The sequence below is a fragment of the Bactrocera oleae genome, chromosome 2 (genome assembly GCF_042242935.1).
Source record: "Bactrocera oleae isolate idBacOlea1 chromosome 2, idBacOlea1, whole genome shotgun sequence".
Classification (NCBI taxonomy): domain Eukaryota; kingdom Metazoa; phylum Arthropoda; class Insecta; order Diptera; family Tephritidae; genus Bactrocera; species Bactrocera oleae.
This window is the reverse complement of record NC_091536.1, coordinates 95,120,508-95,132,861: the sequence shown is the minus strand read 5'-3', so window position 1 is coordinate 95,132,861 and position 12,354 is coordinate 95,120,508. Positions and strand designations below refer to the sequence as shown.

The 12,354-nt window shown below is 33.8% G+C and overlaps 1 protein-coding gene across 4 annotated transcripts in view; it reads left to right on the top strand.

Moving 5' to 3' along the window:
• The window catches only part of LOC106618960 (very long chain fatty acid elongase 7), a 47,301-nt gene that overhangs the window by 30,357 nt on the left and 4,590 nt on the right, over window positions 1–12,354 (top strand). For all 4 annotated transcript variants that reach the window (XM_014236903.3, XM_036357153.2, XM_036357151.2 and 1 more), the window contains exons 2-7: window positions 7,768–7,914; window positions 9,327–9,517; window positions 9,601–9,681; window positions 10,357–10,519; window positions 10,662–10,798; window positions 10,857–11,147. In XM_014236903.3, coding sequence (XP_014092378.2) covers window positions 7,854–7,914; window positions 9,327–9,517; window positions 9,601–9,681; window positions 10,357–10,519; window positions 10,662–10,798; window positions 10,857–11,147 — 924 coding nt within the window. In that variant the 5' untranslated portion in view covers window positions 7,768–7,853. The remainder of the gene's footprint in view (window positions 1–7,767; window positions 7,915–9,326; window positions 9,518–9,600; window positions 9,682–10,356; window positions 10,520–10,661; window positions 10,799–10,856; window positions 11,148–12,354) is intronic.

The following is a 12,354-nucleotide window of genomic DNA, read 5'->3' as shown; positions in this document are numbered from 1 at the left end:
TTAAGTTCTCTAAGGAGTGTAACTACGCTAAATCGACATAAGACATAAAACTTTCAAATCAGTGGGGATTTTCCTACTAAGCAACAAGTGAAAAAATTCCAACAATTGCCAAAGCAAAAACAGCTAAAGCACGATTGCTTACATTTTTTTGTTTTTGCAATAAAAATTTTACTGAAGCGTCAAATCATTAGAAATTAATACGCCCCTTTGATTGCCTCCAAATTAATGCTTTTGTTTTTCGAACTTCGCACAAGCGCTTTACATGCATAAACTCAATGCAATTGCGTAGTTGAAAGCGAAACAATACTTGTATGTAAAACACATGAAAAAACCAATAAAACGGTGAATAGGAATTAAGACAACTTTGACACCAATAAACAGTGACAAATTTCACGGTTGTTAGTAATTAGAACACCGGCAAGAGTCGCAAAAGTCAGTGCATGAAAAAAGTCAAAGTCAGAAAACAGTTCAAAGCGAAACCACGAATTTCAAATTAATTACATATTTAATTCGTTTAATTGAAAATTAATGTTTGCGCAATTTTCAATGTGTGTTTGTGAGTGTGTGTGTGTTTGTGCGCTTATGATGGCATGCCAAATCGATGCAGTGTTTCATTTGGAGCGCCACAAAGCGACAACAACAATTAGATAAATATGTATATATATAATATAATATAAATGTTCGTATTTTTTATACTCCTATTTACCGATTTAATCACATTTTTTCCATGAATGGAATTTTTACTCTTTCGCTTATTAAAAAAAAAAGTAAAAACAGAAGCACTCAACATTCCAGTGATATGCTACTTATATGTTGTTACATATGCATTTTTCAATTAAAGTTTTGCATTAAGAAATTGTTATTTCTATTTGTTTGTTAATTCCTTTGTTTTTAAATTCATTTTATGTCTTAGCGTTTTTTTAAAACTGAACGATCAAAATTAAGCCATTGTATGGAAAACTTCTTTTTTTTTTGACACATTTTTGCAAAATTAGGCATTTTTTTCATTATATAGTGAAGCAATTTTCTCAAAAATAGCATACAACTTGTGGGTGGAAATGAAAGCTTGTAAAGGGTATTATAGTTGCGATGCAACCGAAGTTAACGTTTTTTCTTCTTTTTGAGTTATTTTTTTTAGTTTTTCCTTTATATATTTTTACAATATTACTTCTTTGCACGATTTATTATAAATCAGTTTAATTAGATACTGTGCTTCAAAGCATTTTTGAGATTTCCTTTATTGCTTATTACATACACACACACATACACTATGCTACATCAGATTAGCACACCTGAGGTTTAAATAGTTTTGGTTAATTTGCAACAAAACTAATAAAGCTACAATTTTAAAATTATAAGCGATTATTTACGAAATCATGAATTAATAATTGTATCCATCGGCCCTTTCAAATTAATATTTGTTTTGTCTGAAAAACGCGATCAGGCTTTAAAGCCATGTGCTCTGTGCAAAATGTAATCGTGTTTCTTTTCATGGAACCTTAAGTGGGGGGTTTTTCTCTAGTTTTAATAATTTCAAATATGTACATTCGTTAACATCTTTTGAACAGTAGACACGTTCACATTAACACCCAAATTTGCCCGGAACTTGGCGTTCGATTCCGACGCTAGAACAACTAATAGCACTGAAAATATCAAAAACCACATAACGGTACATTCTTATCGCATGCTTTCTTGACCAGTGATAGTTCATACAAAGATGAGTAAGTCAGAAAACAAAAAAATCAGACGTAATTGTATTAGGCCAATGAAGGTGTGCTGACCTGGTGACGCGCAGTGTATGAATAGGCTTTGCACTAAATTTAACTTATTCTCTTAAATTATCCTAAACATATCTTATTTTATACAATCTTCTAATATCTTTGTTTACATCACTATAAATGACACTTTTAAATCAATACAAGCTTGGGAATGTTCCTATCGTATTTTCCATACACTTTTCATACCTAAATCTGTCGCAGATTGAGTTATAGTTAATTCAGCGAATTTATTTTTAGAACCTTAGTCGACTAATGCAACTTCCCTGAAGCGAATAGTTTCATTTCGGAAATGGGCAAAGAGTTACAAAGAATTACAAAAAAAAATTTTTTTTACCTGCCTCTCTGAGCACGCTTAATACGAAATATTAAATTTTATAATCTGTTGTGTCCACACGATATGACGCGAACCCCGCCATTTCTTATAACTAAATTTTCGGGCGCAATCGCCGTGACTTTTTCGTTATTATGCTCATTAATAGAGGTCTTTAGTAATAGTTTCTTCAATTATTACAATTCTTCACGTTACACGAGTGCTTTTGTATTTGATATAGCAGACTTGTTCGAACGATTTTGCACTATTTTTAATGATTTACAGTAGAGACATAAAGTTTCAAGTAAACTATTTATTTAGTTGGTAAATCCAAGTCGTGGAATATAGTTCATACTGCAATATTTTTTACATAGCTCATTGATTTTTACTTCAAATTTATTTAAACATACAACTGCAAAACTGTACGGCTATTTTATTAATATGAATATGTGTACAAACATACATACATATATATGTATATTATATGGTATATAGATTTCTTTAATACGAATAGCCTAGCTTTCACATATTCAGCATTACTAAATGTAAAGTTGCGCAAATGTTTACTTGTCGAATAAGTCTCAAGAATCCTTAATAAATGAAGTCTCTTATCAGTTCAATTATGCAGGCAAAAAACGTGAATACTTCAACTATAATGTTAAATACGAATAAAAACAGCCCGGTAGTAAATTGTATGTGTGCTTTAATATGTTTGTAATTCATTGATCGAAAAGTCGATAGTTTATGACATAAAAAAAAAATAATGATAATAATAATTATACGATGAAACTCATTGGAAAAAAGTGAATATAACAGAAATGAACGCAATAATAATTTACGAGCGATCTGAGTTCAGTTATTTTATTCACTTTTTACCATTTTCAAAAAACATCAGCCCTGGTCTATATGAATGGTTTAGAAATTGAGAAATTGAGTTTTGTAAGAAATTTCAACGTTAGTTAAATATATTATATTTACTTATTAATAAATAACAATTTGATTGGCTTTGGGGTCTCAAGAATTTAAAATGAGCAGAGATTCAAACTTAAAATATTTGAAGTCATTAGGTACAATTTTAGTCAAAAATATGTGAGTTAAATCACCATCTGCGTACAATCTTCTATCGCAGCCAAATATTAGCGTAATCCATTTGAATCATAAGAACTGTAAAAATTAACACAAGTTATCTTAAACACCAGCTATTCATAAACACAAAAACCTTAAACTCGAGTTTATGCATGCATTTATAAAATAGTGTATGTTTTATTTATATTGTGTTTTTCCTCTTAAATATTTAATATGGTATTATTTCCATTAAACTAGCAAACGGTAATAGTTTGCATAATTTGTGTGACAAAAACAAAATGGATTTATGCTACTGTTTATGCAAATGGGTAAAACACCCCATAATATTACAAAGAAAAACCTCAGGCAATTGCAGCATATGCATATGTCATTTATACGCCAACTACTACCGACTGCCGCTACTTAAACATACCCACATAACTACATACATACATATATACATACAATATGTATGTGCATAAATGTCTTTTGCAAAAATGACTAAAACAAATCACGTGCACTTGAGAGTCTACTCATATTGAAATTCAATATACCAATGGAAAAACTATCAATCACTCATTCATTCGTTTGATTTACTCGATTTATATTTATGAGTAGGAGTAAATGCAAGTATGCGAGTGTCAACGAACGCCACACCGATGTGTACTATATACCTATGCATTTTCCATTTGAAGAACTATTGCCTTAACCCATTAGGGGCAAGACTTGAAGATTTTAGAGTAGGGCTCTGAAAATTTGCATAGAGGTGTGATAAGAGAAAAAATGGCTCTAATTAGTTATGCATAATGCTTAGACGACATACAATTCATTGGATGAATTTATATGATTTTAAATACTTATTGCATTCAAACGAGTTACATTTAACAGGTAACAAGGGGACGACTATCAATCACTCATTCTGATACGTTTGATTAACTCGATTTATATTCATGACTACACGTAAATGCAAGTGTCAATGAACGCCACACCGATGTGTACTATATACCGATGCATTTTTCCATTTGCAACCACTGATTTAACCCTTTTGTGGCGAGACATGTAGATTTTAGTGTAGGGCTCTGGAAATTTGCATAGCGGTGTCATAGAAAAAAAATTCAATAAGGCTTGAATTAATTATTTATAATGTTTTCTATTCTATTTTGTCTAATAGAATGTTCTTATTATCATGCAAAAGAGTTACATTATCGGATAACAAAGTTCGCATTTGAGCAACTATCAATCGCTCTTTCATTCGTTTGATTTAGTGAATTTATATTTATTAGTACGAGTAAATGCAAAAATGCGAGTGTCAACGAACGCCACATATATGTGTACTATATGCCTATGGATCTTTCCTTTTGAAGGACTAGTGCGTTAACTCATTGTGTAAGCTTTTGAAAATTTGAATAAAGCAGTGGTGGAAGATAAAAAAAAATTAACTATAATTATTAAATAGGGATCGTCCCATCAGCTAAATTTTTGTTCTTCCAAATACTAGTACTTTAAATATGAAATCTTTATTTTCTTTTGACTTCCAACTCACATTCGGGTCGTCGAAATTTTAATATTCTTACCTCAAAATCTTTCTTTATTAGGCAGTGTAACGCTCAAATTACAGGCTTTTTTTCAATTTCTATAACAACTTATGCATTAGAGCGAAAAAAATTACGAAATTTTTTATTTTAAAACCTATGATAACACGATTTAAATTTACCTTTTTCAAAATCAGGCAGAATTCGCGGCATAAAGTTTGTCACCATAAGCCGCAAAGCTGATCAAAAATTTGTTGCCTACCTTTAGGCTGACTATGAAAGATAATTATTTCCTTTCGGATTTACTTTTTTATACTCTCGCAACCTGTTGCTACAGAGTATAATAGTTTTGTTCACCTAACGGTTGTTTGTATCACCTAAAACTAATCGAGTTAGATATAGGGTTATGTATATATAAATGATCAGGATGAAGAGACGAGTTGAAATCTGGGTGACTATCTGTCCGTCCGTCCGTCTGTCCGTCTGTCCATCCGTGCAAGCTGTAACTTGAGTAAAAATTGAGATATCTTTATGAAACTTGGTAGACATGTTTCTTGGTACCGTGAGACGGTTGGTATTGCAGATGGGCGTAATCGGACCACTGCCACGCCCACAAAACGCCATTAATCAAAAACTCCGCAATAAGATACAAGACTGTTATTTGGTACACAGGATCACATGAGAGAGGGGCATCTGCAGTTAAAAATTTTTTTTTTAAGTGGGCGTGGTCCCGCCTCTAATAGGTTTAATGTGCATATCTCCTAAACCGCTAATGCTATAATAACAAAATTCACTGGAAGCAAATGTTTTTAGAACCTCTACCTACAGTGTGAAAATAGATGAAATCGGGTGGCAACTCCGCCCACTCCCCATATAACGGTACTGTTAAAAACTACTAAAAGCGCGATAAATCAAGCACTAAACACGCCAGAGACATTAAATTTTATCTCTGGGATGGTATGAGATGACTTTATAGGAACTGCGTTCAAACCGATTTCAACCAAATTCGGTGCATAACGTTCTTTTCATATTTCTATGTTATATTGTGAAAATGGGCTAAATCGGACTACAACCACGCCTATTTCCCATATAACACCATTTTCAATTCCATCTGATTCTTCCACTTTCCACTATGCATATCAAGCAACAATGATTATATCGGGGTAAAACTTTGCGTGAATAATACGTTTAAAGTATGCCACCTTGTGACCAAAAATTGTCTAAATCGAACCAAAACTGTTCAAGCCCCTAAACTAAATATGTGGACCCCAGTGCCTATAGTTGACCTTCTACCGAAAATATCAGTCAATCCACAAAGAAATCTCAGACGAGTATACCATTTGACTTTGCGAGAGTATAAAATGTTCGGTTACATCCGAACTTAGCCCTTCCTTACTTGTTTTTTTTTTAAATTAATTGAATTCAATATTATTTAAAATGTTTATGAAATAATATTAAAACTGGAGTACTAAAAATTTTAAAATGTCTTTATTTGTAAGTCTAACTTACAATTTATTCATCGTTGAGTAGCTCTTGCAGCTTATTGATGTTGCTAAACAATGTGTCAGCAACATGTGTTTAACTACATAACTTAATTTATAGTAATTTTTTTTTCCATTCGTGAACATTGCAGTTTATTGATGTTGCTAAACAATGTATCGGCGACATGTGTCTATGTCATGCATATAGGAAACTTAATTTATAGTAATTTTGTATTTATGTGCCTTCCTACATCTATCTCTATGAAGGTTTAATTAATGTGCTGGAGAATTAAAATAGTACATGATTTAATGGAAATTTTCGCATTGCCAACATCCTGTTTCACGCACTTACATATTTACAATTTACGCACATTCACTTTTGAAAGCTCGAGAATGTCAGTTACTAGCTTGCCAGTTATTTTGTGTGTATGTATGGTATGTAGGTATGTCTGTCTGTCTGTCTGTCTGTCTGTCTGTCGCTACAACTTTTGATGTCTCAGCTGATTCAATGTCAAATTAATTGCCAAATCGTTGTTGTAATTGCTAGTGTAACGTTTTGATTACCTGCCAGTTATTGAATATACTATACCGCATATGAATAAATGCACACACACCCAAACCCAAATACCTATACTCACCCGCATATGCATACATACATACATGTAGTATATATGTATGTTTGCATAGTATGTGTGCTTTGAATTGTAATAACCGAGCGTAACGCGAAATTAATGCACTACAAAGTAGCTTGTAATTAATGACACTAATTTTATATCAACATAAAAACGTAAACCAGATAACAACAACAACAATACTTTTTTTTCCAGCGACCGTTATTATGACGCTGATTAGTGATGCTACGGTGCTTCGTACCCGCCTTTCAATTAACAAATTAATATCAGCTTTTGTTGTTGTTGTTGTTATTGCTTTTCTTGTTTCTGCTGTTGCACTAGTGCTGTAATATTCCGTAATGAGCTGCCAGTAATATGTGCTTAGGCATAAATTTCCATAGTGGTGATTGCTAATCAAAAAAAGCACTAAAACAATACAACAACAGCAGCAACAAAACAGCGCACAGGAAAACAGTGTGCATTCACGTACGCTTAAGCAGTCAATCAGTGGACCTCCGATGTATAATACGATTAAACCAGTTTAAATTTATAACCGCTTAACCATAACAGCGGCAACAATGGCAGTAACCGTGCACAATTAACTGTAATATTTTCTGTGTGTGTGAGTGGGTATGCAGCAGCGGCAGCTGATAGGGAAACGTCACTGCAACTTAGCCGTGGAATATTTTTTAAAATCCTCACGTCGTTGGCAATGAAGAGTCTTGTGCCCATCTTCTTGTTGTTGTTCGGGTTTTTTGCACTCGCTCGTTTGTTCTCGTCCTTATCGTTTGCGGCATTGCACTTTGTTGCACTGGGGATTTTCCTAAATGCGGCGTTAAAAGAGATTGTTGTTGCGCTCGTTTACTATTTTTATTTCTACTCATCCCTTCCAAATTGTATTTTTACATCTTTTTGATTATCGGCACTCAGCCGCTAAGAATAAAAATGAATTTTAATTTAAAAAAAACCTTATTTTATATTTTTTTGCAGTTGGCAACTGAGCAATAATTACTAAAAGCTAAAAAAAATAAACAAATAACAACAAAAACAAAAACAAAAACAAAGCGCACATCAAAATGGCTGTTATACTACATGAAGTTTACGACTGGTACAGAGATCTCATGGACAATCGAAGTGGTGAGTGGTAATTACAAATATGCGTAGCTCTACTTGTCGTTAAAACATATCCAAAACTATATGAATTTTATTTAATATACATTAATTGTGAAAGTGGCAAATTTTTTAAAATTCAGCTTATTAAGCGGTAGTCTCGAGCGGTTTGTCTAGAGACCTGAATTTTAAGTAATTTTTAAAGTGTCGTAAATCAATTTTTTAAGCTCCATTCGATACATTGTTAGACAGTTTCGACGTCATATTCATAAACCCATGTCTCGTCACCAGTAAATAACGTTTGATGAACATAGGGTCCTCAGCTACGTTGTCAAGCATCACTGCGACGTAGTCTTTGCGAAATATTCAGGTCTTTTGATACGCATTGAACCGCTTCATAACCAAAACATTAACCAAAATGTGTTGAAGGGATCTGTAAATGAAGTTGAGATCCTTTCTATCTCTCTGATGCCAAAACGACGATTCTTAAATTTTTCGATATTATCGCATGCGGCACGTTTTTGATGTCTTCACGAAAATTTCTTTCTTCGGCATATTTCTATCGATCATAAAAAATATATGTTGAAAAAGTTTTTATAGAGTTTTGTAGTGGAAGTGGTTTATAGAGCTCTATAAAAAATATTCACCTAAAATTCAACTAGCTTAGGCCAAGTGCATGGTGGGGTGACGTAGAAGCTTTTATCGCTACACTTCTTATCTTACTTCCAGTGCCCTTAGCTGTTTGGCTTCAAACCTAAAATAAACTAAGTTAAGATTATGCTATACTTGTATATAGCTCTTGACTAAAGGGCTTAGAAGCGTTCTTAAATTAATCGTAAACATTCTGTATATACAAATTTACGCTTAAAGACCGTACTATTTCAAGCATTAGTTCAATCATTTATAGTGAATAACTTTTTTGTTCGAGCATTTGCACTTAAAATATATAAATCAACAAAATTCACGGTTTGTTTAATTAATGTTTATTATAATTGAAGTTAGCCAATCATCTTCAAAGTCTTATGAGTCGCTTTCAATTCGGCACTTCTCTTGTGAATCTGCAAACTAAAAGCAACAACAAAGTTATCCAGTTGAATTCAAAACAAGAGAGTACGTGGATATCATATTAAAGTCGCATAACCTTTTTTTAGACAACCCATTTTAATTATGCCAGTTCATTTAATTTATGCCAATTTTTTGTTCGATTCGCCACTCTTCACTGCATATATTTGTTGAATTGAAGACAGCTACAATTTCATTATTTTTTCGCTCACTTCTTACCAAGTGGCAGAAATGCTTTTGTTTAGTACATAACATATTACATTAGTAGTAAGCCCGATCATTCATAAAGCTTTGCACGTGTGAATTTTATGGTTATTTTAAGTATTGATTATTTAAATGACTCAATGCCGGTTTTTAATATTCTATACATTTTACAGATCCACGTGTCAAAGAGTGGCCCATGATGTCATCGCCATTCCCCACCTTAGTAGTCTGCGTATTTTATGCCTACTTCAGCAAATCGCTTGCGCCGCGTCTGATGGCGAAGCGAAAAGCGTTGGATCTGCGCAAAATACTCGTCTACTATAATCTATTTCAGACAATATTCAGCGCGTGGATTTTCTATGAGGTGACTTTTCGATTTACCTTAACTCACATACATGAATCAGCAAATAGAAAGACTAATTTAATTTTGTTATTCTCGCTTTGCAGTACTTAAGAAGTGGCTGGTGGGGTAATTACAGTTTCAAATGTCAGCCCGTCGATTACTCCAACAATCCAATGGCATTGCGTGTAAGTGTGTTTCTTTAATATCCTTATTTTGATTACATAATAAGTACGAATTGTCTAGTAAAGTGTGTATGTGTGTATGTGTGTGCGTAAAACATATATAAAAAAACATTAACTTCGATTGCACCGCAGCTATAATATGGTGCTCTTTACAAATAAAAACGTTTTGCATACAAGAACTTGACTTTGATCGGTCAGTTTGTATGGCAGCTATATGATATAGTGATCCGATATTGATGATTCCGACAAATGACCAACTTCTTGTCGCGTATATACAGACAAACAGCCGGAGAAACGGACATGGCTAAATCGACGCAGCTTGTCGAGCTGATCCTTTTTATATTTATACATATATATATTTTACAAACTTAATGGCAAACTTAATATACCCTGCTCAGGGCACAATAAACACATACAAACAAAACACATGCACACCTAGGCAGGTACATAAAATGTCAATTATATGTTGGTGAAAGTATTTGCACAATTTTTCCTAATTCTCCGATTATACTTAAATTGTTATTATTATTGTAGACTTTGATGCTATTCATAAATGCGCTTCATATATTCATACATTTACGGTCGCATGTAGTAAATACATACATACTTACACACACATACATACATATATTTGATCGAATTTATTTTGATTTTGAACTTTTGCATTTTCACTCGCAGATGGCACGTACTTGTTGGTGGTATTACATTTCAAAATTCACAGAGTTCTTTGATACGCTATTCTTCATCTTACGCAAGAAAAATGAACACGTATCAACGTTGCATGTCATTCATCATGGCTGCATGCCCTTCTCCGTATGGATGGGCATGAAATTTACGCCAGGTAAAAATCGGCTTTTAGTTGCTAGCAACGCGCGCCTTCAACAAAACGCTTTTTTTTCTTTGTTTTTTTGCCAAAATACGAAAATTAACAACAACATAAAGTTACTAATTCATTCACATTGAACACTCTTTCACCACTCTAGGCGGTCACAGCACATTCTTCGCGCTGCTTAATACCTTCGTACACATTGTCATGTACTTCTATTATATGATCGCCGCAATGGGTCCCAAATACCAGAAATTCATCTGGTGGAAGAAATACCTAACCACCTTCCAAATGGTAAGTCGTCACTAAAATATATGGCTGTATTTGTAATTATTAACATGGTTGCTTTTAGGTACAATTTGTCGCCATTTTCACGCATCAGTTTCAGTTGCTCTTCAGAGAGTGCGATTATCCCAAAGGCTTTATGGTTTGGATTGGTCTGCATGGCATTATGTTCCTGTTTCTATTCTCTGACTTTTATAAAGCCAAGTACACAAATGCACGTGCCCGTAGCGCGGCGGTGAAGGCCAACACAAATGGTTATACCAAACTACCTGCGTCGAATGGCAAATGCATAGCAGTCAGTGATGATGATTTATCCAATCATTTGGTGGCGTCCAACAACAATAAGGGTGCTTGCATGGTGAGTACTTGTATTATTTATTTTTTTATACTCTCGCAACTTGTTGCTACAGAGTATAATAGTTTTGTTCACCTAACGGTTGTTTGTATCACCTAAAACTAATCGAGTTAGATATAGGGTTATATATATAGGGTTATATATAATGTTCAGGATGAAGAGACGAGTTGAAATCCGGATGACAGTCTGTTCGTCCGTCTGTCTGTCCGTCCGTGCAAGCTGTAACTTGAGTAAAAATTGAGATATCTTCATGAAACTTGGTACACATGTTTCTTATCGTAAGACGGTTGGTATTGCAGATGGGCGTAATCGGACCACTGCCACGCCCACAAAACGCCATTAATCAAAAACAAATAAATTGCCATAACTAAGCTCCGCAATAAGATACAAGACTGTTATATACCCATATAACGGTACTGTTAAAAAATACTAAAAGCGCGATAAACCAAGCACTAAACACGCCAGAGACAATAAATTTTATATCTGGGATGATATGAGATGACTTTATAGGAACCGCGTTCAAAATTAGTCAGTGGGCGTGGCACCACCCACTTCTAGGGGGAAACCCCATATCTTGGGATCTGCTTAACCGATTTTATCAAAATTCGGTGCATAACGTTCTTTTCATATTTCTATCGGACTACAACCACGCCTATTTCCCATATAACACCATTTTCAATTCCATCTGATTCTTCCACTTTCCACTATGCATAACAAGCAACAATGATTATATCGGGGTAAAACTTTGCGTGAATAATACGTTTAAAGTATGCCACCTTGTGACCAAAAATTGTTTAAATCGAACCAAAACTGTTCAAGCCCCTAAGTACTATATATGTGGACCCCAGTGCCTATAGTTGACCTTCTACCGAAAATATCAGTCAATCCACAAAGAAATCTCAGACGAGTATACCTTTTGACTTTGCGAGAGTATAAAATGTTCGGTTACATCCGAACTTAGCCCTTTCTTACTTGTTATATTTTTATTTTGTGAAATCTGCTTGGAATATTTCAATAAGATTTGTTGTTGTAGTAATAAAAAATGATATCAAAGTTTTCTGAAATATCGTTTTAAACTAAACTTACTGGCTTATGCCTTGACTTAGTAAGCCCTCACCGTCTTCTAATTGTTTATAACGATTTTCTCAAGTAGGTCGCGTCTAAGTGACTAGAAAGGATGTGGTCAAGAAGTGTCAGCTTAAAAATTTGC